Source organism: Rhinichthys klamathensis, unplaced genomic scaffold (genome assembly GCF_029890125.1).
Source record: "Rhinichthys klamathensis goyatoka isolate OS25496 unplaced genomic scaffold, OSU_Roscu_1.1 h1tg000410l_1, whole genome shotgun sequence".
Classification (NCBI taxonomy): Eukaryota; Metazoa; Chordata; class Actinopteri; order Cypriniformes; family Leuciscidae; genus Rhinichthys; species Rhinichthys klamathensis.
Window position 1 is genome coordinate 159,187 of NW_026606910.1, and position 26,386 is coordinate 185,572.

The following is a 26,386-nucleotide window of genomic DNA, read 5'->3' on the forward strand; positions in this document are numbered from 1 at the left end:
TACAGATATAAGTAGACCAACTTCTCTTATAATAGCTTTGCATTGGCCATGCCGTGGTTTCCCACGTACACTTATCTAAAGTAACATTAAATTAAAACAGAGGTACGAGACACCCAAATCTAGGTTGGGCAAGCAGCATTTTGCTGTCCTAAACAGAAATTCACTTGTCTTTGCAAACCAAGTACACTTGAATTAGTGCCAAATTTTACCGCAGACTTGCGGTAACTTACGAATCCGTTTAATCTACTTGGGAAAACAATTTCAGAGTCCGTCAGAATTAAATCAAATGTAACAATTTATTATGTCAGGTAAATGTATCATGCCAATTTCATAATCAGTTCAAAGATAATAAATACAAAACATCAAATGCTCTGGAATAAAGAGCGAACATGCAAATCTGACATTAGAAAATACATGATGCCCATCTTGCCCACACTCCGCATCACGGGATAATTTGAGCTACAAATCGCATTGAGCCTATCGCTGCATCTCTTTAAATACTCAGACCAGGGCAGAAACCTCTTTTCAAATGTAAACATGAGTTCACAGTGGAAATTTGCATTAATCACCGTCCCAGACTTAACTGGGGACAGAAGTTGATTTACATGGGGCACACTCACAGCAGTTAAAAAGAGATCTCTAAACTCTCCACACCTTATTACCTTTTTGGTTTACTTCTATGGGAATGAGACCTTTGTATCAGTCGCACTGAGACATTTCAAATGATACCAAGCATGTATAAAACTGCAAGATAATTGTTCATATTAAACCATAAAGAATTTTGGGTGAATTTCAGGTGATCTCAGCATGAGAGAGAGAAGGAACGGGGGAATGGGGGGTCAAGGGAAAGAGATGTAGATTAGGATGATGCTTGGCTGAGACTTGCGACTCGAATGTTGATGCTAATTTCACAAGAGAGAGTTCAAATGTTGATTTCCAGAAATTTGTCTTCTCAGGGAGTGGTCGTTCTTCAACCAGACTGCCCGGCATATTCTAATTTCTTAATTCTTACAAATTTAAAGCCCATTACTCTCATATATTTTATACTTAAAAAATAATAAAACAATTTTGTACAGAAGTAATTCAGGTAATGGAAGAAATTTTGAAGAAATTAAAGATAAAAAATATAGTTTTGGTTATAGGACCAATGCTACTTAATAAAGATGAGTTATACTTATTTAGAATACTGAGAATTACAGCTTTTAAAGCAATAACACAATTTTAGAGAAGACAAGAATCCACAGTTTTACAATTTCTCTGTTTTTATGTGCTGTTGGACAGATGAAGAGAAGATCGTATCAGTAAAGGAGGGAGAATCTGTCACTCTGAAGACTGATGCTGAAATACAAAAAGATAATCAGATACTGTGGATGTTTGGACCTCAAGAGAATCTCATAGCTGAAATCAAAAGAGAGACCAGAGAAATCTCTACATATCATGGTGCTGATGGGAGATTCAGAGACAGACTGAGTCTGGATGTGAAGACTGGATCTCTGACCATCACAAACATCACAGCTGAACACATCGGCGTCTATAAGCTACAGACCATCAGCAGCAGAGGGAAGTTGAATCAAAGATTCATTGTTACTGTCAAAAGTGAGTAGCTCAAGGTTTTCAGTATAATAATGTCTTTATTGGCAGTTATTTCACACATTAAAGTCCCACTCCGATCATATTTTGAGCTATTTTTAAACATTCCCAGTGGTCTTTAAATTATGATTATGCCATTTTTAGCCAAAATCACAAAACCTGTGCCGTTTTCTGGGACTTCGCTTCAGCAGAGCGGCAGTAGCTCATTAGCAATTCGCCTCTGCGTTGTGGGCAGATCCGTTGGCACGGAGACGACCCTCCCCCTGCCCGTTGCTGAGAGCTCTGTCTCTCCCGCTAGCTTACACCCCCAATACCGGTGGGGCAACAGTATTATATACACGTTAATTATTATTATCCGAAGTTAATCAAAGTTATCACCGATCACCGATCATTATTTCACTCCAAGACGTCGCGTGTGTGGAGACGCCCAGTGGAGTTACTACGTCACAACTCAATTTGAATGTAGAAATACTCAGAAATACAACTTTGAGCTTATTTTTCTCAAGATATGTCCTCTAACATCAGAAAAATGCCACAAGAACATGTTAACACCTAGAAAAACATTATTTTCATCGGAGTGGGTCTTTAAGCTTGATAAATTACCGTAAAATTGGCAGATTGAGTTTTCCGCCTGTTGAGTTGATTTGTGCATAGCACATGTTTTCTTCATCTGTTTCGATGAGGAGAGGCACAGCTCTGATGAATGGAAGGCAGTCTTGAGACACACTTTGGGCCTTTGCAGTCTTTGCACTTGACCACTTGTTTACTTGCATGACGTATTTCCCATATTTGGCCCAAGTGTTCAAGTAGGCGTAAAGACAGCAAGTGTGCATTTAACTTTTGATTACCCGATGGGACACACTTACGGTATAGTGTTGTAAAAATATTTACAGAGCTTTATTTACACATTTTGATTTTCAGTACTTTGCATTTTAAAATAAACTTATGTGACAGACGACACGGTTTAGTTATTGTAGTTGTAAGGACTCATGGGCGGATCTAATCCGTGGGGAATTTGCATATCATAATTAATAATTGGTAATTAATAATTATTCATACATGTTTGGATTAGATCAGTCTTACATGTTAATAAATCTCCCGATAAGGGATGATATGTCATTTTACCTGCACGTGTATCCCTGCAATTAACCACAAGTTGATTGCAATTAATTACACGGACCACGTCCCACAAAACAGGCAAAATTAATTAGCTCAATTGTCAGGATAATATTTGTGGGGCTCCACAATATCATCTTACTTTATAGGATTTCAGGAAACGCAATTCTCTGGCCAGAAGAATTGGGTTTCGCGCCCTATAAGCACATACTCTTTAAGGTATATTTAATTTTAGTAAGCTTGTAGCATAAGATCTTTGGCACTTAAAGACCCACTCCGATGAAAATAATGTTTTTCTAGGTGTTAACATGTTCTTGTGGCATTTTTCTTATGTTAGAGGACATATCTTTAGAAAAATAAGCTCAAAGTTGTATTTCTGAGTATTTCTACATTCAAATGGCTGTGAATCAGTAGCAGACGCAAAAATGCCGTTTGAAATAGACTGGAGTTGTGACGTAGTAACTCCACTGGGCGGGGCCACAAGCTCATACTCCCCGCCACGCCCGCTCAGGTTCTGAGGAGTAGAGAAGACGATGGCGGATCAACACCTATGTGCGGTAGCGGGTTGCAATGCTAAGAGGAGAAATAGTGGTATTAGCTTTCATGCTTTACCAAAACATGTTGCTGTGAGAGATAGATGGATTACGTTCCTTGGTCACGGCAATGTTAAAAACCACACATCGGTTTGCGTTCAGCACTTTACAGAAGACTGTTTCACCAACTGGCAGGAGAAGAAAATGGGCTTCGTCAATAAATTGTTTTTGAAGCCGGATGCAGTGCCTTCCATCAAGACACTATCAACTTCAAAAAGGTTAATCTGACTAAATGTTTGGAGCATGTCCACAAACATATTTATTTACTAACATGTTATTAGGAGTTATTGGCCTGAAATAGTCAATTCAAGAGATTACAAAAACAATACCATTCTGATACATCCACTTGTAGACGACGACTAGATCTATGTACGTCCTCTTGTTCCTCGTCCGAGCTGGCATCTGGCTCAAAACTGTACGGCTGGATAGCTCCAATATTGTTCTCCATTTTTGTTGCACCGGTATTGACAGTTTGGGGATTTAAGCTAGCAGGAGAGACAGAGCTCTCAGCAACGGGGAGGGGGAGGGTCGTCTCCGTGCCAACGGCTCCGCCCACAACGCAGAGGCGAATTTCTAATGAGCTACTGCCGCTCTGCTGAAGCAAAGTCCCAGAAAACGGCACAGGTTTTGTGATTTTGGCTAAAAATGGCATAATCATAATTTAAAGACCACTGGGAATGTTTAAAAATAGCTCAAAAATATGATCGGAGTGGGACTTTAAGGGACTTGAAACTGAGCAAAGTACATCAATCAAATGAATATATAATTAATTTAATAGAGGCATGACTACTTATGTATTTACTACGGTTACACGGGATATATATGTATTTACAAACACATAGACATCAATGAATAATACAATAAGACATCAATGAACGAGAAATGCGTAAAGTTTGGACAATGGATAACTTACACGCGTGAGCGAGTAAGAGAGAGAGAGAGAGGGAGGGGGAGAGAGAGAACATTGACAGAATTCCTCCTAAGACATTCACCTCTCCGATTACAACACAAAACATCATCTTAAAGCTTCTTAGAAGCTCTATAAAGAGATTATACTTGCTCAAGTTATGTTATGGTCTCTCTGTGTCCAAGCATTCCTGTACGGCCCTGTCTGGCCGCGTGAGCTGAGTCCTTTGTGTGTGAGGAAGCGTCACGTGGGCTGCTTGGCGCGCGTGTTGAACGGAGGTTCAAAGTCTTTGGGGTAACATTACCAAAGGGAAATAGTTCGGCTAAGTTCGTTTCACTTCAGGGAAGTGAACTGAGTCAACTACGGAAAACAAAACTTTGACTAACAAAAAAGAAAGAAAGATCTCTACGGGGAAATCACGCGGAGTTAACGTTACATCTTTGCATGGCTGGTGAAGAAGCGCGTGTGCATCTCTCGGTCCGTCGCGTCACGCGGTCACGTGCGCATGTTCAGTTCAGTTCAGTTCAGTCTTTATTGTCCCACTCGGGGAAATTTGATTTGCAGTAGGGTTAAAAAACAAACATACATGAGACATAAACAAAGATAAGAACAGCCGTTATATACAACCTTTTTTGTTTGTGTAAAAATACTCAAGTTGAAATGATAGCCTCAACAATCTGTAATTTTGAGCAATCGCTCAGGCTCAGAACAAATTTAGGGCATTAATTGCCGTAGGTGCAAAAGAAAATTTGTATCTATTAGTTTTTATTTTGGGCAGTCTGTATCTTCTCCCAGAGGGGAGAAGAACAAATTCCTCCCACAGAGGGTGGTCAGAACTGGCTATGATAGTCTGAGCCTTACGTATAACTTGTCTTTTATAGATGTCTGCCAAGGAAAGCTGTTTAATTCCAATTATTTTGCTGGCTACTTTAATGATGTTAAATAATTTATTTTTGCTTTGCACCGTAAGATTTCCGTACCAAGCTATACAACAAAAATTCAAAATGGATTCGATAAAAGATTTATAAAATAGAGTCATCAGAGTTTTGTCCACATTAAAAGTATTCAGTCTGCGCAGAAAATGAAGCCTCTGTAGACCCTTCTTATAGATAGCAGAAGTGTTAAGGTCAAAGTTCAAATTTTTGTCAATTACTGTTCCGAGGTATTTGTAACACTCCACTGTCTCAATAGGTGAGCCCTTGATTATTGTTGAAGAGGTAAAGTGGAGAGTTTTTCTGAAGTCTATGACCATGTTTTTGGTTTTAATGACATTTAACTTTAAGAAGTGGTGGTCACACCAATCAACGAAATCGTTCAAAACAGGCCCATGGTCGACCTCACCATCCTGGAGCAAACTGACTAATACTGTGTCGTCCGCAAACTTCAGAAGAACCCTATTATTGTAGTGACTCCTACAGTCATTTGTATATAGAAGATACAATAGTGGGGACAGGACACACCCCTGGGGTGAGCCTGTAGATGACAATCGCTTCTGAGATAGAACGCCATTAACGCTAACTGACTGGGGCCTACATGTTAAAAAATCCAGTACCCATTTTACTATACCTGGATCAAGGTTAAAAATAGACACAAGTTTCCTTACTAAAAGGTGTGTTTGGATTGTGTTAAATGCTGATGAAAAATCAACAAATAAAAGCCTTGCATGGGTTTTTTTCCCCTCAAGATGCTTATACAGAAGATTAAGTAGGGTAGTGGTAGCATCGTCTACTCCTCTGTTAACCTGATATGCAAACTGCATTGGGTCAAGCATACCATGAACCTTTTCAGACAGGATTTGCTTGACTAATCGCTCAAAAGTCTTCATCACTATTGATGTTAAGGCTACAGGCCTAAAGTCATTAAGCTCTTTTGGGTATCTGTTCTTGGCCACAGGTACAACCACAGATTCCTTCCAAAGTGTTGGGACCTTATGCTGGGAAAGTGACATGTTAAAAAGATCAGAAAAAATGTCACATAATTGATCTGCACAGACTTTTAGGATTTTACCAGTTATCCTGTCAGGGCCAGGGCTCTTTCTGATATTACATTTGTAAAACATAGATCTGACAGAATGGGCACTGATTGTAGGTTGAGAGGGGGCTGCACAATCACTCAAACCATCAAACAGATCACTCTGCGCATTTGTAAAATCATGTTCGTCATTAAAACATAAATAAAAATCATTTAGAGCATTTGCAAGCTCTATGTTTGAGTTAAAACCGTCAATAGAGATTGATCTATTACACGTATTTTGCTGGCACGTCATGGCTTTCATGCCATCCCATACAGCTTTTAAGTTATTGCTATGAAATGTATCCTCTATTTTACTCTTATATTGGAGTTTTGCCCTTTTAATTGCATATTTTACCTCTTTTTTGGCTTCTGCCTTATCCCTCTCCTCACCATGTAAAAAAGCATTATGTTTCTTGTGCAGTGCATCCTTTACTGCTTTATCTAACCAGGGTTTATTATTTGGAAACACCGTCACCCTTTTAGTTGGAATAATAGAGTCTTTTAGGTAAAGAATATAAGAGGAAACTGCCTCAACCATATCATCAAGCTCAGTAGATGAATTGATAAAAACATACCAGTTTGTGCTTTCAAGGGCTCCTCTAAGTTCCTCAACAGCATTTTCAGTCCACATCTCCACTTCTCTTGTAGTCACTTTACCCCTTTTAAGGAGTGGCTTGTAGGTTGGAATAAGAGAGATAGTGTTGTGATCAGAGGAACCAAGAGGAGGCAGAGCTACGGATTTATATGCACCTTTAACTGAACCATAACATAGGTCAATAGTTTTGTTCAGTCTGGTAGGGCATGAGATATATTGATAAAAGTTGCTCATTGATTTGAGATTGTGATTAAAATCACCAAGGATAAAACAAGGGGCATCAGGAGAGAGGGACTGAAGCTTATGTGTCACCTCGTGAAGAATTGCCACTGCGGCTTTTGCGTTAGCTTTAGGGTGTATATACACAACAGTGACAAATATTTGAGGAAATTCGCGGGGCAGATAGAAGGGGCGCACAGACACTGACAGCAACTCAATGTCCGCGGTACACACAGACTCTCTGACAGTGACGTTTTTACACCACCGTTGATTAACATATAGGCAGACACCGCCCCCTTGGGATTTCCCTGTGACGTCAGCGTCTCTGTCAAGCCTGATCGGCGCACCAAAGCCACTGAGAGTCAAGTCAGTCTCTAAATCCGCAGAAGTAAGCCAGGTCTCGGTGAAGGTCATAATGCAAGAGTCTCTGTATTTCTCCAAGTGCCTGACGTTAGCTTGGATCTCTTCGATCTTGTTCCTGATAGACTGGGCATTGCAAAGTAGTATGGAGGGGAGGGGTATACGGTTAAGTCCCAGGCGCTTAAGCCTCTGCCTGACGCCTCCCCGTCTTCCTCTTTTCCGCACTTTGCATTTTCTGTCCCGTGTAGTGAAATTCTCATTGTCATTGTGACGAAGGATGTCTTTAATGAAGCCGTCTTCTTTGAATAATTCCAAGTGTGTTGGTAGCTGCTGTTGGTCTTTTAGGCTCAGCAGAAACCCTCGTGGGTACTGAATTCTGCCCGTGTGCGGATGGCAAGGATCAAACAGACACTGAACCACAGCGAACACAGTTCCCATGACAATAAGAAGCAGTAATTCCATTTCAGTTTTTTAGAGCATTGAACAAGGCAGCAGAAGTAAAAGATAAACTTAGCCAAATAGTTGTGTTTCGGCCTAACGATTACTAACAAAATTAAAGAAAAAACAAACAAAACAAACAGACCACTACTGCATGTCGCTACTCACGCAGCGCCAACGTATATTCGTGTTTCTCCTTCAAAGCGAGCGCGCGCTCGTTTAAAGGTCCCTTGTAGATGGATTTGCTGAAGAGATATGTCACGCGGTTTTCTTTTCACTCGTCGATTGGAATTAAACACGGAGACTTATCTAAAACTGAAAAACACAAACGAAACTAGAAACAAATAAAAAGAAAGGCGAAGAGCTCGCCCGGAGGCGAGACTTTACATTATGACAAGAGTAAGCGAGCGGAGGGGGGAAGCGTCATTTATCACTTTTGGAGAAATCCAGCCTCTTCCTGTTGGCTTGGCCAATTAGAGGGTTGGAAGTTTACAGGCGGGACTTTGGGTTTTATTTCTCTTTGTCTTGTCAGACTGCTTGTCTAATTAAATTATGACCTGTGTTAGAAATGGTCATTTCTACTGCAGAGATGTGTTATGCACATAATCATACCTTTTACGGTGTGTTCATACATATATCTGGCTGAGTCAAGTCCAGGGCATTTTTACGATATCAAACACGACTGTTATAGGTAAACATTTACATTAAAATACATCTAGGGTATTTATAATTCACTTTTAAGTTACGGAAAAATTATAGTCATTACAATGTGACATGGGCAAATGGACACACATAAAAAACACATCGAATATATCTGGTTAAATGTCTTTTAAAGAAAAGAAGTTTCTTTCTCTTTGGAATCACATTCAAGTCAGCCATAAAAATGTCTCGTAACTGGACACCACACTCTGTCCTGAGCGGGCTTCACTTGTGGGGGGATGCGTGTGTGTGTAATTCACATTCCAGGCTTTTTTGGGTCTTTAGCAGGATGTATTTAGTTATTCAGATTCACCCTACGCTCAGTCCTTACATAGTGCTTCTAATAAGTGATAAAAAGCAATTGGAATTTTTTTATAAATATAAACATACCATCTTTGCACCAATAAAATGTGAAACACTTTGTTTTACTTTGCTGAGTCTTCCGTCTGTGCAGATGAGTTTACTCTGACTCACAAAATGCGTTTGTTGTACGTCGCAAATTTTATTCTCCGTCCTCAGAGAAAAATGCTAAAATTTCGAAAGTTTACCTAAGCAAGTAAAACCAGTTGAAGTCCATGAATGTTTTTACTGCCACGGACTTGGTCATTTTATTGCGAATTGTCCCTCACTGAAAAATAAAAATAAAGGGAAGTCAGCCAAAAGTGTTGGTTTTGTTAAGAACACTGGCAGTCAACTTAGTTTGAATATTGATGCCGCGTATGATCCTTTTTTTGTGTCAGTGAATAATTTCTCTTAGTGGATCTGAGCGAGACTTGGTTCCTGTTACCATGTTGCGGGATACAGGGGCCAATCAGTCGTTTGTGTTGGCTAGTATGTTGCCATTTTCTGATAAAAGTTATTGTGGATCTGATGTTCTCATTCAAGGGATTGAGTTGGGGGTGTTGAAAGTATTGTTACATAATGTGTACATTCCATCCGGTTTAGTAACAGGCTGTGTAAAATTGGCAGTGCGGCATAAGTTACCTGTGAATTATGGCGTGGCCTTAATTATAGGTAACGATCTCGCTGGAGGGAAAGTACTCCCATTTCCCGAGGTAATTGAAAACCCTGTGTATGATTCCATTACTTCTGGTGAGTTAGCATCAGTGTTTCCTTCAGTGTTTGCTGCGTGTGTAGTTACGTGGGCTATAGCGCGTAAGTTTGGTGATTCGATTGATATTTCGGATACCTTTTTGGCAGCTGAGGACCAGGTTAAAGATGAAGTTCGCATTGTAAAACTTGAGCTGTCTGGCCCTGAGTCGCTGTCCGTGACTAGTAGTGCTGAACTAGAATCAGCTGATCTGTCGTTGTCCATTAATAGAGACGTGATTTCTGCTGAACAGAAAAAAGACACTACCTTATTGCGTTGCAGGAATGTAGCGTTCAATGTGAAGGAGATGGAGAATAAATCGATAGGTTTCTTTTGGGACAACGAGGTGTTAAAGAGAAAGTGGACTCCAGCAGGGTCTGATGGTTTAGGTTGGGATACTGTTTTTCAGCTGGATTTGCATAAGTGTTTTCGAAAACAAGTTCTGAGTGTGGCCAATGATAATATAGCAAGATCACAACAATCTGATGTGGCACAGTACTGTCGCTCGTGCCACGTGTGTCAGGTCGTAGGAAAACCTAACTTAGATTATACATCCTGCACTACTTAAACCTATCCCTATCATATAGGAGAGCCTTTTGCACGAGTAATCTTGGACTGTGTTGGACCGTTACCGCGAACATAGTGGTCGACCGATATATCGCCAAGGCATTTTTTAAATATCGGCATCGGCCGATCAGTTTTTCTGATTGGCCGATGCGTTGGAAGGGGAACTTTTATATGTGTTTCCCTGGCCTAAAAACGCCTGTTTTATCGGCCCCAAATTATTCATGTGCATTTCAGTTGGATGTTGATGCAAGTGCTACAGGTGGTGGTGCTGTCCTTCTGCAGGATGATGAAAATGGGATTGAACGTTTGGTACTTTTCGAAGAAATTCCTGAAACATCAGTTAAACTACAATACCATTGAGAAGGAGGTGTTAGCCTTTTTAATGGCTACAAAAAAATGTCCTCCTAATTCAGAAAGTAATAGCTACACATTCTAATATCTTTTCCCATGGTCCCATTCTATATCCTTATTGGACTTTATTTTTGCTCATGAATAAAAATGTTCGAGTTAGTTTGTTCAGAGACTCCTTAATATCATTTTGGGGAATTTTAATACGGAGTGATAACAGAATATGTATCTTTTATGAATACTCCTAGATGCTAATAAGTAGAAAATGCCACAACACTTGCAGAATGGTTACAGACAGTTAGGTAGATTTACGTGATAACACACAGATTGAAACTAAGAATGAGTCAGTTTACGGAGCTATGTAAACCTTTAATGAAGGGACTGGGCGAGATGTGGGGGTAATGTTTTCGAGCATATATTTTTCTGTACTATAGTTGTTTACTTCAAATAGACTGGCTGGTTACACTTGGCAAACTTGATCTAATAGAAACATTTTCTTTGTATTTTTATCTTTCTATGTGTCACATATTAAGTCGCATTGATATCATGGGTGGAGGGAGAACCGCTCACTTTATACCCTGAAACTGAAATACAGAAAGACGATCTGATAGTGTGGATGTATGGAGACACTCGCATAGCTCAAATGACTAGAAAGACCAGAGAAACATATGAAGGTACTGATGGGAGATTCAGAGACAGACTGAAGCTGGACAAGAGGACTGGATCTCTGACCATCAAGAGCACGAGAACTGAACACTCTGGACTTTACAAGCTACAGATGAGCAGCAACAGAGGAACCACAAACAAGAGATTCAAAGTTGCCATAAATTGTGAGTAGTTGTTTATTTATCTTTGTGTGATTCTTCGAAATGAACAAAACTGAATTTTAATAGTTAAAGTGCACATTGAGTAACTGCAATGTGTCATTTATTTTTGTATTTTCCTCAATTTATTAAATGTTATGGTGTACAAAATGATGAATTGATGCAGTACAGGAAATTACTGGCCCAGTTAATCATAATTAATGAGCCAAAACATTATGATCATCTTCCTGAAATGCTGTTGGTCCTCCACGTGCTGCCAAAACAGCTCTGACCTGCCGATGCATGAGGTCTGGACTCTACAAGAGCCCTAAAGGTGTCCTGCAGCACCAAGACATTAGCAGCAGATCCCTCAAGTCCTGTAGTTTGCGTGGTGGAGCTGGCGTGGGTCAAATTGTTGGTTCAACACAGATGTTCAATTGGATTGAGATCTGGGGACGCATTACAGAAAACTCCTAACTTTAGAATCCTATCTTATCGATTTGGTAACCTTGGCAATTTCAGATAGGACCTCATTGAAGACAAAAACAATTACAAAATGACTTTTCTTCAGTGCATAATCTTATCTTAACTACGGATAGGAAAGGGGTATTACAGAAGCATCCTAACTGTATGTATCCACAAAAAAATCCTAAAAACGGTCTTAACTTTAGGACAACCCCAATGGTGTCCTAACTTCAAAAGCCAACTGTAAAAATCACATAATAATTGCCCTGTCTGAGAATGGTGTCACATTTATCAATGATAGATGAAGAACAGTGATGTTTGATGGTGGAAAGACTTTGTGAACACCCAAATGGTGTGCTGCACTTTCACAACAAAACTATGACAAATAATTACAGACTCCTATGAAATAAAAGAACGAAAAAGCACCAGTTATTTTGTTTCTCCATTCTCCAATTTTTCCGTTTTACATCACAGTACAACTAACTACAGATCAGATTTTGTAAGATAGGATAAGAATCTTAAATCAACTTAATATTTGCTTCTGTAATACGAATTTGTGTAAAATCCTAAATAAACTTGTCTGATTCTGAGAACTGATTGTTTGCTTAGCATCTAATCTATCCAGACCTTAATATGTGGCCTTGTTATGAGATGATCAAAGATATTTGCTTCACCTGTGACTGGTCATTTTTGTTTTGGCTCATTAGTGTATGTTATATTTGTTAAAAATAATTGTTTTGTAGTTTGTTCTTACCAATAGCATTACACACACACACACATCCTCAACGGAGCTTTACTGACACGTCACATACCCTTATCATTTCCCTGTTTCTATTTGCTACCATGATATAAAGTGAAGAAAGTGTCAGCCAAAGAGGGAGAGTCTGTCACTCTGAAGACTAATGCAGTAATACAGAGAAAAGATGAGTTGCTGTGGCTGTTTGGAGATGAAAACTCTCTCATAGCTGAAATCAAAGGAGGGATTGGAAAGATCTCCACATTTGATGTTGCTGATAGGATATTCAGAGACCGACTGCAGCTGGACGAGAACACTGGATCACTGACCATCAGAAACATCACACCTGAATATGAAGGAGTCTATACTCTGAAGATCAGCAGCAGTAAATTGACCAAAATCAAGAGATGCAATGTTACTGTCAGAGGTGAGTATCTCAAGTCTTTCTTTTTAATTTGACTTGTTAATTTGAACCAAACACTGCCAAGTGTGAACACACCCTAAGATTCAAGTTTCAAAATCTCCCACTGAACTGCATTGTCAAATAAACAGTTCTGTTGCTGCCTTACCTCCCTGAGTATTTCATTCAGTCATTATTTAAAGTAGAATTCTGTAAATAAAGCTAAATTGTACAGTCTTCCCACCTGGATTAATTGTCTTTGATGCAGCAAACTGAGAGTAATATGTAAGGTTAATTTTCGAGCTGATTTTAAATCTCCCTCTGAATAATGTTTGTGAAGTACTTTCAAACTATGATGCCCACATGCACACGCACTTATATAATGTAAACCTTTTCTCTGTATTTCTCTTGTTCTTTGTGCTACTGTCACAAATGTGACAGTGTTGAAGACAATAGAGATGAGGGGAAATAATGTGACTCTAAACCCTGACACTGAAGTACAGAGAGATGATCTGATCCTGTGGATGTTTGGAGATCAAGACAATCTCATCGCTCAACTGACCGGAGAGACCGGAAAGACGACATATGCATCAGCAGACGAGAGATTCAGAGACAAACTGAAGCTGAACAAGAACACTGGATCTCTGACCATCAGTAACATCACACCTGGACCTTATAATCTACAGATCATCAGCAGCAAGAGGACGTCATACAGGACATTCAGAGTTTTCAAGTCTTGTGAGTCTTTCAATTTCCTTTTAAGAAAATTGTATAAGTACTATTATTATTGCAATACATTATTGCTAAAGAAATGATGAGTAAAATGTATACAGTATGTCAGTATGTACAGGGGTCATATAATGGTACGTGCACTTTTACAAGTTGATTGTACTGAAATGTGTGTTGGCAGTGTCTGTACACAGCCATCATATAATGATAAAAATCCATCCAGTGGTTTTGTTTTAATCTCCTTATATGTTTTCCCCTGCCTCAAATCGAGCCGTTCGAGCCTGTGACGTCACAGGCTCGCACGCCCCTCCCACGATTGTAGATTGACAGCCGCGTTTCAACACAGACCCGCCCTCGCTCGTGAGAGCTGTCAATCATAGTCTGCGCGGACCGGCGCGGTCATTGTTTATATGCTGGAGCACTGTCTATGAGCAGAATGGCGTCAAAGCGATTGTGGTGTTCTGTTCTTGGGTGTAATAACGAACACAGCAGTCATTTTAATGTTCCTAAATCCGAACCGCCGAAGACGCAGTGGCTGAGTTTGTTTTCGAAGGGAATATTCCCTACGAGCAACGTCAATGCTCTCATGTTTGCGCGAATCATTTCACACACCAGACTGCTTTATAAGCGAGGAGGTATAAAGCTGGTTTTGCTAGGAAGCTGCTCATGAAAAAAGATCGGTATCAGGTTCGTGTTCCTGCTGAACCTCTAGAACAACTGAAGTGAGTGTAACGTTTTATTAAACTTTATATTAATATTTATATTAATCCTTGCAAATCGCTAGCTGCACGCTTCATAATGAATGCGTCTAAGGTTTACACTCAGGGTACATTATGGCATGTTTTCTATGTATGACGTTCTCAATATAATGCATAATCCCACGTTTATACTGAACAACGTGTTATGGTTATTGTGTTATTGTGTTACAAACGGTGTACGCCAGAGCCGGCTCTGGTGTATGCACAGAACAGAGGGGCGGGGTGAGCAAAGCTCATGATCATTTAAAGTCATATACACTGAAATGGCGTGCTGAAAACAGAGCTGTTTTTGACCAGGTAAAATTAGTGTTTTCTTACAATACTAATAAGAATTTTTAATTAAAGTATATTACAAACTTTTAATTTAGACCCTAAAGAATCATATTAGCTTGTACAAAAATGGCATTATATGACCCCTTTAAAACATGAAAAGATCTGCAAAAACAACAGAAGGAACCAATCTACAATGAATTTGATTATCTATTAATCAGGTCTGCATACAGTGAACAGAGATCATTCACAAATGACGTCACTTAACAGTAGTGAAATAATAGTAACGTATTTCTATAGACAAAAGGCATCAGAAAAATACAGGAGGACATGGAGTGAGATCCCGCAGGAAAAGTGCACGATATAAGGCAAGCTAAGAATGCTTTATATCAAGCATTTTAGACAAACTATTACTTTAACACGTCTTTGCCTTTCCCTGACAGATGTGTGCATCTGTTTAATGTTTCATACATATTTCCTCTGCACATAACGTACATTTTACGGTTGTATCATTATCTGTAAATGTGAGAACGTCACGCGAGAATTTCCATTTGCAGAAAGTTTCAATGAACGATCGTCAGTTTGCGTAGCTACATGCACATCAAGAAGACGGAGCACAGTAGATCATTTTCTGAATTTGGATTGTACAGAACATGCATTTTCAAATTGGGGTCCAGGAACCAATTACGCCAATATAATTTTGGAAACACCCATGATGTCTTTATAACATCTCATTTAATATTGTTCACATGTATAAAGACTCATTAATACTATATTTATTAAATGCAGTAAATGTAGACTATATCAAGTGACATGAGACCTCAGTCTCCTGACAGTGTAATATCAGTGTAACGTACGGACAGAGGCGGTCGGATCCATGTGCAGAACTTTATTAGAACTGGAACATAAGCAGAAATGAACCAGGCACACAAATAAACAAGGGCAATCCAATAACTCGGGGTGTTAACAGGTGTAGGTCGAGGCAGGCAGCACAGGTTCGCAAACAAACAGTCCAGGATACAGGCAAAGGTCGAGAGTCCAGGGAAACACGGAGAAACAGAACAGGGAATAACGCTCAGAAATGCATGCTTACAGTGTAACAAGACTTCGCAAAGGACAGAGGAGAAACACAGGTTTAAATCAGGAACTCAATAACCAATAATGAAACACAGCTGAACATAATAAAACATAATGAGTCCATGGGGAAAACATAACACAATGAGAGCGTGCCCTCCAGTGGCTCTCGAGGGCACTACAGCTGCCAATCGTCACAATCAGTGTCTGTACGAGTAACTTTCTCTGTTTGTTCTCCAGGTGAGTCCGGCCCCAAGACAGTGTCAGGGATGGCGGGAGAATGTTTAGTTTTAATCACTGATTTTAAGGTAGAAAGAGATGAGAAAGTGGAGTGGAGATTTGAAGATAAAATTCTCACTACTGGAATGAATGGAGACATCAGTAAGACTTTTTACGGTGGTGATGTGAGATTCAGAGGCAGACTGGAGCTTCACCATCAAACTGGATCTCTCACCATCAAAGACACCAAAACCAGCGACACTGGAGTTTATTATCTAAACCTCTGCAACAGATGCGGAAAGAACATTAGCTGGGAATTCAGTGTTACTCTCAGTGGTGAGTAAATCAACTCTTTCAAGTTGACTCTTTTTATTAGTTAAAGTGACTTAAGCCATTTCTTTGAAAAATAAACATTTTGTCACCATTTACTTGCTAAACTTAACTTTATTTATTCTGTGGAAGTATCTTCTTTCAGCTTTTTTCCAAATAATAAAAGGAGATTCTACCATTTAGTGTCAGTCTCCAAAAAGGACCAAGAAGTCCATATGCACTAAATTCCAAGTCTATTAAAATCAAATGTTACTTGGTGTGGAAGTTCGGAAGACTGAGTTCACAAATCGTGTTAATTTGTTAGAAAAGAACAAGTGCTCAAACAAGACTGAACTTTGTCCTTTAATTTCCTTTCTTGTCATTAGTTTTGATGTCTGACTGACTTTTTTTAATGTCTTTGTATTTCAGATTCTAGAGGAAACGGATTGAATAATTCAGCAATTGTACTGATGGATGGAGAGGTTCCTGTTGGAGTGAATATGCAGCAGGCTGAGACTCAGAGGTGGAAGTAACGAATTACAACTACTCACGTTACTGTAATTAAGTAGTTTTTTCGTGTACTTGTACTTTCATGAGTATATTTTTAAGTCTGTAATTTTCCTTGTACTTAAGTACAAATTAAGTTAAGTAATGTACTTCGCTACTTTAAAAATCACATTCGTTACTAAGTACTTGTACAATTTGAATTAAATTAATTTTCAAATCTTTGACCAGCATTTGGGTATCCAATAGAAGTAACTGATCGTGGGTGGGCCAATAAAAACCCTTGTATTTGGACCGGGGAAAAAGCCCGGTTTCTGGAGAGCTATTCGTCCTCGCACGTCCTTCACTGTGAAGGTGTATTTTTGTGTTATCAAAGAACTTTGGCGTTATGGACATGGAGATTCGAGACGCTGAATTCATTGAAAATTCCGAAGAAATACCGGATGACGAGTGCCCTTGGCCGCACAAATGCAATGCAAACTTTGTTTGCCATCTGCAGTGATTTCGGCTTACAAGACTTCAGCCTCTAATCTCAAAAAACACATTATGGTACGAAGACTTATAACTATATTTATGTGATAGTTGTTTTCGTTTTTAATGTTGGGTAGTAGGGATGCACGATGATATCGGGACAACATCGGTATCGGCCGATAAAAGCTAAAATGACCATCATCGGCATCGGCGATATGAATATTTCTGCCGATGAGTCTTGCCGATAGGGTGGCGTGTTTACTATGCGCACGTGACGACCATGAACGAAGCATGAGCGCCAGCAACTTAAACTTCCAACTAGGAGTGTGCGTCTCACGGTTTTTGATCGTGGACGATTAAAATGTCTCCACGATCTGCTTTTGAAGAAAAATCATAGTATCGTGCATTCTATCAGTTCAATTCTGGCGCCTTCATCTCAACATACTGTACAACGCGACGTACATTCACATCACATCACATGTAAACGCAGAGGTAGAGTTACACTCACGGGACACTGCAATTCACAAAAGTTGATTGTTTGCATGTGCGTCAAAGTCTTGCTCGTTAAACATGTCATTCACGTGCTGATGCGCTGTTCTAACATCCGCTTTTCTGAGCGAGTACACGCGACGCTCACAGGAACTAAAAGCCTGTCACAGCGCCTGCATACTGGACTAATCTTTCGAGTCTTATTGCGCTGATACTGTCAAATACACACAAGGTTTACATAAACAAAGTTGGTTATGTCTAAAGTGAAAGCAAACAGAGAAAATCTGCTTGTCAAATGCGTGTATATTAGACGCGTCGCGTTACTCGCGTGCAGTTCTTAAAGAGACAGTAATAATATTCTGCCGCTTGTCTTTAAAGAGATACTGCACCCAGAAATAAAAATTCTGTCTATCTAATGTTGTTTCAAACCTGGATTAATTTCTTTCTTGTGCTTAAATATACTATGGAAGTCACTGAAGTACAGCAACTGTTTGGTTAGCCACATTCTTCCAAATAACTTTTATAATTTCAACAGAAGAAAGAAACTTGAGAGAGTAAATGATGACAATTTAAATTTTTGGGAGAACTATCCCGTTAATGTTAATAAAACAACAAAACACAGAGGAAATCACTCACTGCTCTTGACTGAGAACATTAATAGAAGCTTTAATAAGCTTTTTTTGCACTTAAAAAAAATACAAATATATCGGTATCGGCATCGGGCAAAATTAGGTTGAAAATATCGGCATATCGAATATCGGCCAAAATCCTATATCGTGCATCCCTATTGGGTAGACCTCACGATAATTTGACTAAAAACATCACTTGAAACATGAGCTTCAGCGTTACCCAGGTGACGAGCACATAGAGCGTAAAAAAATATTTAGCATTGTAAAGTGGCTTTATGTCATTGTCAACAAATTGTTTTATTCATATTGAATCTGTGTTTTAAACTTATAATAAACGGTCTAATAATGACTCTTTCATAAAAACAGTCTCTTGCCGCGACCCACTGGCGTAACAGTGTAACTGCACTGATTGACAGCCTGTCTAGATTGCGCATGTGTCAGTGCTAAATGCTGATAACTTATGAAATATTAGTAGGGTACTTTTGGAAAGCTTTCTTGTCCAGTCAGATTTTTTTAAATGTAAAAAAAAAAAGAAATCTGTTTATAAATAAAATAACCCAACAAGCTCATTTATGTTGCATTATAATTCATTACTAATAATATTAGACCATTTTTATTACTTGATTCCCATAAAAATTATATGAAGAAATAATATGAAATAATATATAATTTCCTTTATATACTTCCTCTGTTATATTTTCAGTTGTTGGTTTGCAGTGAAAAGTTTATACTGTTTATACATGTTTAAAATTAATTTAACATTCTTTAAACAGACAAAATTCCTGTACTACATGTTTATTCGTATAAACCACAAATTGCCTGTGTTTAAACCATTCATATTTCTGATTTGATTCAATGGATTTGATGTTTATTCAATAAATATCACAGGCTAAAAAGTAATTAGTAGCCTACTTGAGTAGTTTTTGAGAGGGGTACTTTGTACTTTTACTTACGTACATTTTTAACACCAGTACTTTTACTTGTAATTGAGTATTTTTTTAGCAACTACTTGTACTTGTACTCGAGTACAAATTTTCAGTACTCTTTCCACCTCTGCTGAGACTCCAGTTTCATGAGAAGACACTAGCATAGGCATTTCACTTTTGTTCTTGGGTGGGTGTTGGAGAAAATGCATGTGTAACAATATAATTTATTCGTGCACTAGCTCTTAGGTTAGGTTAACTTTATTGTCCCCAAGGGGAAATTCTGCTTGGGCACAGTGCAGAGTTGCCTCCTAAAAAACATCACAAAACACATCAACAAGAACCTGAGAAGCATTGACATATTGTACTTCACAAGAAGAAAAAGGACATTGATGACAACACAGTTCCATGGATTAAAGTGCAAGTGCAAGTGCTAAAGTGCTAGTATGTTTATTGCACGTTGCTCCATTGCACCGGGATCACAAGTAAAGTGCTGAAGTGCTCACATATTTATTGCACACATCTCTATTTCACATCATTCAGCAGCTTAATGGAGGCTGGCACAAATTATAATTTTAGGCCATTAGTTTTGGATTTTGGTACACGGAGTCTTCTTCCTAATGGCAGGGTTTCATATTCAGGAAAGAGGGGATGTATTTTCATAGCCTGTTTCATAACTGCCTGATCATACAGGCTCTGTATCTAGCCTCTCCTCCCTATAATTTTCATGGCTGTTTTGTGCAAGCTTGTTTTTCAGCTTAACTGTTAAGTTGCCAAACCATGCAGATCTGATGACACTCTCTAAGATTGCATGGTAGAAGATCCTCATGATCTGACTGCTCACACCATACAACCTTAGACGTCTTAAAAAATAAAGCCTCTGCTGCAATTTGTTACACAGGTTGTCAACGTGTATTCCTGTAAAGAAGACTGTCGATGTGGACACCTAAATATTTGTATGTTGACACCTGAGTTACTTCCTGGTTTTTAATGATCACTGGCTCGTGGTCTGTAACTTGCCTCGGGTCGAAGACCATCTCCTTTGTTTTTTGAATGTTTAAAATTAGATGGTTGGTGTCACACCATTTAACAAATGTGTCTATTTCGTCTTGGTACACAGAGGAGTCCGTATCCTTGTACAAAAGGCGCAGGATCGCGGTATCATCAGCAAATTTCATTATATAGTTGTTAGAGTGTACGTTCCTACAGTCATTGGTGTACAATGTGAAGAGTATTGGTGATACAACACAACCCTGAGGAACTCCTGTGTTACAGTATTAGATCTCCGATAGCATCCTATTGACCTTCACTTGCTGTGCCCTGTCAGTTAAAAACGAATAAAACCATTTAATTAAGATAGTATTAACATTCATGTTTTTAAGCTTCTCTAAAAGCACGAGTTTGCACTGTATTCCAGATAACAGGTAGTGTCAGTAGCTGGCAGGGACTGTAGAACACTGTCACATTCATGAGAGAAACTTTGAGAATCAAATCGCAGAAAAAAGTCATTCAGCTCATTTGATTTATGTTGGTCGTCCAGTGTGATGACTTGTTTGTTTGCAGGGTTCATATTAGTCACTGATTTCATTGTATCCCAAAGTTTTTGGGTATTTAATGTTTGGAAGTTTTGTTCCATCGTTTACCTGTGTTTTTTCCTCGCATTAGTGAGGAGTTGTTTAAGTTATTTTTGGACCATTGACAATCCCGCTCTGTCTTTGCTTCTAAAGGCTTGCTTTTTCCTATGTATACAGTCTTTAATTTCTTTTGTGTTGTGGAAATTTTTGATTTTCATTGATTTTCAGTGGACATTACAAAGGAATGTCATATGGTTTTATCATTTGCAGTCTGATGTGAAGAGGAGGAACTTCTCTGAAATGTATGTATGTTTATACACCTGAAGTGCAGGAGCGAGACACTCTAGAACCAGATGGGCAAGGACCTCTGAGGTCAGAAGGTCATCTAGTTAAGGGGGGCTTAAAGGGTTAGTGATAAATCAAAGCTAGCAGTAAAGGGCCTTTTGTCTGTGGAAAACTATTGGGAAGCTCTGCAGGGAAAAGGACCTTGAAGAGCAGTATAAAGATTGCCCATTTCTTCCTGTCTGTGTCTCACTCCACAGGGTAACTGCTGTGTTGGCGACTGGGCCTATTCTTGCAAGAATAAATACTTCTCTTTTAATAATTTGATTCCGAGTTGTCTCTTACGCAGTGATGATGTTTATCAGAATTTTTGCCACAACATTTGTAATATAATTTCTGTTGTCATAACCCTGTGAAAGAATTCTAGGATGGTAGTCTCAGCATGAAGAATATGACAGAATGACCTCTTGGTCAGGATGGGGAATGGTCTCCTATTTTTCCCTATTATAATACAGTCTAAGTTCCTCTTGGCTGCAGATGTACTAGTGGTAAGCTAGCCAGAAACTGACCATATATGGACTTGTTATTCAATGTATCGTATTCCTATATGATGGAAGGTATGTACTCTTATTGGTTAACTCTGTGTAACTCCCTTCATATTTTTACTATATATACTCAGACAAATTGCAAGTAAAATTGAGAAACTTTCTCCCTCAGCGCTGGGCCATTGTTCATTCAACTACAAATTGTGAGGACTGAAATGAGGCACAGTTGGACCGGAAATCTAACCTAACCCTTAAAGACAGAAACAGCCGCATGTGGCGTAAAATAACTATTGTTCTTAAATGTTTTAACTTTTGAACTGCTAATCCAATCTGTATGTTTTAAAAAAAGTCTTGTAAAGGAGATTGGTTGAAGAGGCTCCGTTGTAAACATGATTGCGTCATCAAGTTTTGATGCGCATTGATTTGTCAAAGAAACACGTGCGGTTTGTTCCTCTGAGCCAGACATGAACAATTGTTGATGCTTAGTCTCACCCCCGTCCCCAGATTGGTTTTAACTATGATCTACTCACCCAAAAAAAACATAGGTTTTAGTCTTTTGCACCACTTAGCGTTTTTATTTGGACATTTTAACTGCACTCTCTGACACAGCATATCACAAATCAAAAACAATTATACAACTGCTTTACACATCTGGCACTGAAATGTATGTTTTCAAACGAGTCACTGCACAATGACCCAGTGGAATTGACCACTGAGTTTGATTGACAGGCGATCTGACCAATCAAAAATCCATTTTGTCCGACAAAGCAGTCAGGAGAGTTAGTAGATTAATGTTGGAGGATCTGTAAGTAAAGGGGGCGGGTCTTTGCGAACGGTCAATTGCGTCCAATGAAGATAACTGGCGCAGCCAAGAGTTACGTTTCTAAATGTAAATACTTTATAGTTTGTGAAAATATTGTACACTTTTTTTTTTTGCACAAGACAGTTTTCACAAGTGTTTACACTACTATATATACACTCACCGGCCACTTTATTAGGTACCCCATGCTAGTAACGGGTTGGACCCCCTTTTGCCTTCAGAACTGCCTCAATTCTTCGTGGCATAGATTCAACAAGGTGCTGGAAGCATTCCTCAGGGAGTTTGGTCCATATTGACATGATGGCATCACACAGTTGCCGCAGATTTGTCGGCTGCACATCCATGATGCGAATCTCCCGTTCCACCACATCCCAAAGATGCTCTATTGGGTTGAGATCTGGTGACTGTGGAGGCCATTTTAGTACAGTGAACTCATTGTCATGTTCAAGAAACCAATTTGAAATGATTAGAGCTTTGTGACATGGTGGAAGTAGCCATCAGAGGATGGGTACATGGTGGCCATAAAGGGATGGACATGGTCAGAAACAATGCTCAGGTAGGCCGTGGCATTTAAACGATGCCCAATTGGCACTAAGGGGCCTAAAGTGTGCCAGGAAAACATCCCCCACACCATTACACCACCACCACCAGCCTGCACAGTGGTAACAAGGCATGATGGTTCCATGTTCTCATTCTGTTTACGCCAAATTCTGACTCTAACATCTGAATGTCTCAACAGAAATCGAGACTCATCAGACCAGGCAACATTTTTCCAGTCTTCAACGGTTCAATTTTGGTGAGCTCTTGCAAATTGTAGCCTCTTTTTCCTATTTGTAGTGGAGATGAGTGGTACCCGGTGGAGTCTTCTGCTGTTGTAGCCCATCCGCCTCAAGGTTGTGCGTGTTGTGGCTTCACAAATGCTTTGCTGCATACCTCGGTTGTAACGAGTGGTTATTTCAGTCACTGTTGCCCTTCTATCAGCTCGAACCAGTCTGGCCATTCTCCTCTGACCTCTGGCATCAACAAGGCATTTCCGCCCACAGAACTGCCGCTCACTGGATGTTTTTTCTTTTTCGGACCATTCTCTGTAAACCCTAGAGATGGTTGTGCGTGAAAATCCCAGTAGATTAGCAGTTTCTGAAATACTCAGACCAGCCCTTCTGGCACCAACAATCATGCCACGTTCAAAGTCACTCAAATCAACTTTCTTCCCCATACTGATGCTTGGTTTGAACTGCAGGAGATTGTCTTGACCATGTCTACATGCCTAAATGCACTGAGTTGCCGCCATGTGATTGGCTGCTTAGAAATTAAGTGTTAACGAGCAGTTGGACAGGTGTACCTAATAAAGTGGCCGGTGAGTGTATATGAAGTCACTTTACTTCAGTGTGCTATTGTTATATAACAATGTTTACATTTACTTTACTTTCTGAACTTTTTAGGACACATCTGCATTGTCAGTAAATAAAAAACACCAGTTTTTCACTGAAAAGTGCCTATAACTATAATAATGTTGTAATAAATGCAAACCTTGCTCAGGGATTGTTAAATGTCGACAAATTTGAATCTGGACATCTAGAATATCCAAGTATAACTTTGTTGTGAACTTTTTCTTCTTAAAGTGTAGAAAAGTCAGAAGAGCAGACCAGGAGACGGAGAGGTATCTTTTAAAGCAGATGTTCTTTATTAGGTCGCTGTAGCATCTCAATCTCGTCTAACTAAGGGAAATGTTCCCTTGCAATTTATACATTTAGAGGGGGAGGAGTTTACATTGGGGTGGAGTCACACTGAAACAAAGCATGCAAATGAAGTGGGAACACACCCTACTCTGAGAGCCCTATCAGTACAATTGAATCAGCATAACTTATTCAAATGCTGATACTGGCCAGGAACTCTGGTTCCAAGAGCCATCCCAGAGCCATTAAAGACAAAAGGTGGAAGTCTCCCCTATAGCTAATCCCATCAACCTAACGATTCAACATCTAGGCTGAGAGGTGAGAATCTCAGTGATCTGATTAATTTAAAATACAATGGAGAAAACAGGACTGGCAGGAAAGGAGACTCTTGCTGGAGACTCAATAATCATCTGAAACCTAAATGAAACATTTGACAAATTTGTATTCCTTCAACTTTCTAAAGGAAACAAATCCACACTTACAAAGTTCTCAATGCTTCGGTTTTCATGTAGGGACCCGCATTATGCTACCGTGTTAGTGTGGGGCTATTTTGAGCCTTGTTAGTGCTATTAACTACCGATTTCTTTTTGCTTATTCGATGCCCCATATACAAGCATTATAAGCTAAATAGTTTTTAGAGATAAAACTCTTTATATTCAATTATTACGAAAACAAATCCCAGATAACGGTCGACTCGCTACCAATGTGTTATTACACCATAGGTTCATTTTGAGCCGGAGTTCTCCTTTAAAGGGTAATTCAACCCCTGGTCAGAGCCTGACTCCACCCACTGGCAATATTGGAAAAATGCTAGAAAAGTGGGCAGAGCCCAGCGGAGGGGGGGCTGCACCTGAGACCCGCATCTCTTTGTAGGCAAGGACGTAGTGAGCTGGTGCCTGCTTATACATCACGCAGTACCACAACATCCAATAGGAAAATTCAACTGCAGTAGCCAAAAGTCAACCTGAAGAGGGCAGCACTCAGACGTTTTTACACCATATATTGTTGAATTAAAACACTTTATACGCAAATTTAAAAAAATGTACTCGAATCAATGAAAAGCATTAATAAATCCCCAGTCTTACAGATCATTAACTAAAAAAAGTTGTTTTAAGGTTTAGTTACCCGTTAAGGGTTCTTTTTTGTGTGCAGCTTCTTTTCTGGTGCTGCTTCAGTACCCCCTCTGTAAAATAGTTTTTTCCACAAACATAGCAGACATGATTCTTCACACCGCTGTGTCTTTTCTGGTGTAATTTTAAACCATTCACCAATGAAAATCCCTTTCCACACAAAGAACACACGTGAGGCTTCTCATCTGAATGAACATTCATGTGCTTCTTCGGGGAACCTGCCAAAAGAAAATTTTTACCGCACTGATTACAGTTAAATGGTTTTTCTCCAGAATGAGAACGCAGATGTACTCTAAAAGAACTTGCCAATCTGAAACTCTTCCCGCACTGATTACATGTGTACGGCTTCTCTCCAGTGTGGATTGTCATGTGTTCCTTAAGGACTCCTTTTAGTGTGAAACTCTTCCCACACTGATCACATGTGTACGGCTTCTCTCCAGTGTGGATTTTCATGTGATTATTAAGGCCTCCTTTTAGTGTGTAACTCTTCCCACACTGATCACATTTGTGTGGCTTCTCTCCGGTGTGGATTTTCATGTTGTTTCATGTTCATAAAGGAGACTTGTGATGGGTCAAACACTAGCTTTTATTCAGCTCACTTCACATAGCTATCCTTGTGCATTTCTGATGTTTTTATACACTCCTTCGCCTTGTCTCGCCCCCATCCCAAGATAGCTCACTGGTGCCCTCTATTGGCTGACCTATATCGTAACATCTCCCTTCACATAACAAAGGAAAGTTCTTGAAATTGAACAACAGAACACATAACCCAACTTAATCAGAAAACCCCTTATACAGATTAACAGGTTTAACAAAACTAACTGTTATTCTGTGAATAGCTTAATGAATATTTCAGTAAGCATGACTTTTTCTTTTCTTTTTTTTTTCTTTCTTTTTTTTTTTTTTACATAACATAGTCTTTAGAGTATCTAGCAGGCATTTTTATGTTAGATCTGGTTCTTGTGTGTCTTAGAATTGGGACTGTGGGTGGTACGGTATCTTCTTTGTTTGTTATTTGCTGTGCGGTGCTCTCTGAAGACTCTCC

The 26,386-nt window shown here is 39.3% G+C and overlaps 1 protein-coding gene across 1 annotated transcript; it reads left to right on the forward strand.

Annotated features, from left to right (window-relative positions):
• The first annotated feature begins 1,264 nt into the window (after positions 1-1,264).
• On the forward strand, positions 1,265-12,867 carry LOC130070539 (uncharacterized). Its single transcript, XM_056234961.1, has 4 exons — positions 1,265-1,596; positions 11,069-11,365; positions 12,658-12,742; positions 12,843-12,867. Exons 1-4 carry the CDS (start codon positions 1,266-1,268, stop codon positions 12,865-12,867), a joined length of 738 nt encoding a protein of 245 aa, XP_056090936.1. The 5' UTR covers position 1,265.
• Positions 12,868-26,386: the final 13,519 nt, after the last annotated feature.

Bases quoted from the DNA above. Each gene is read 5' to 3' on its own strand.
- LOC130070539 (XM_056234961.1), top strand. From the start codon at position 1,266: ATGTGCTGTTGGACAGATGAAGAGAAGATCGTATCAGTAAAGGAGGGA. The intron at 11,366-12,657 runs GTGAGTAGTTGT...CATGATATAAAG, and splicing joins ATTCAAAGTTGCCATAAATT to TGAAGAAAGTGTCAGCCAAA. The intron at 12,743-12,842 runs GTTTGGAGATGA...GACCGACTGCAG, and splicing joins AAAGATGAGTTGCTGTGGCT to CTGGACGAGAACACTGGATC.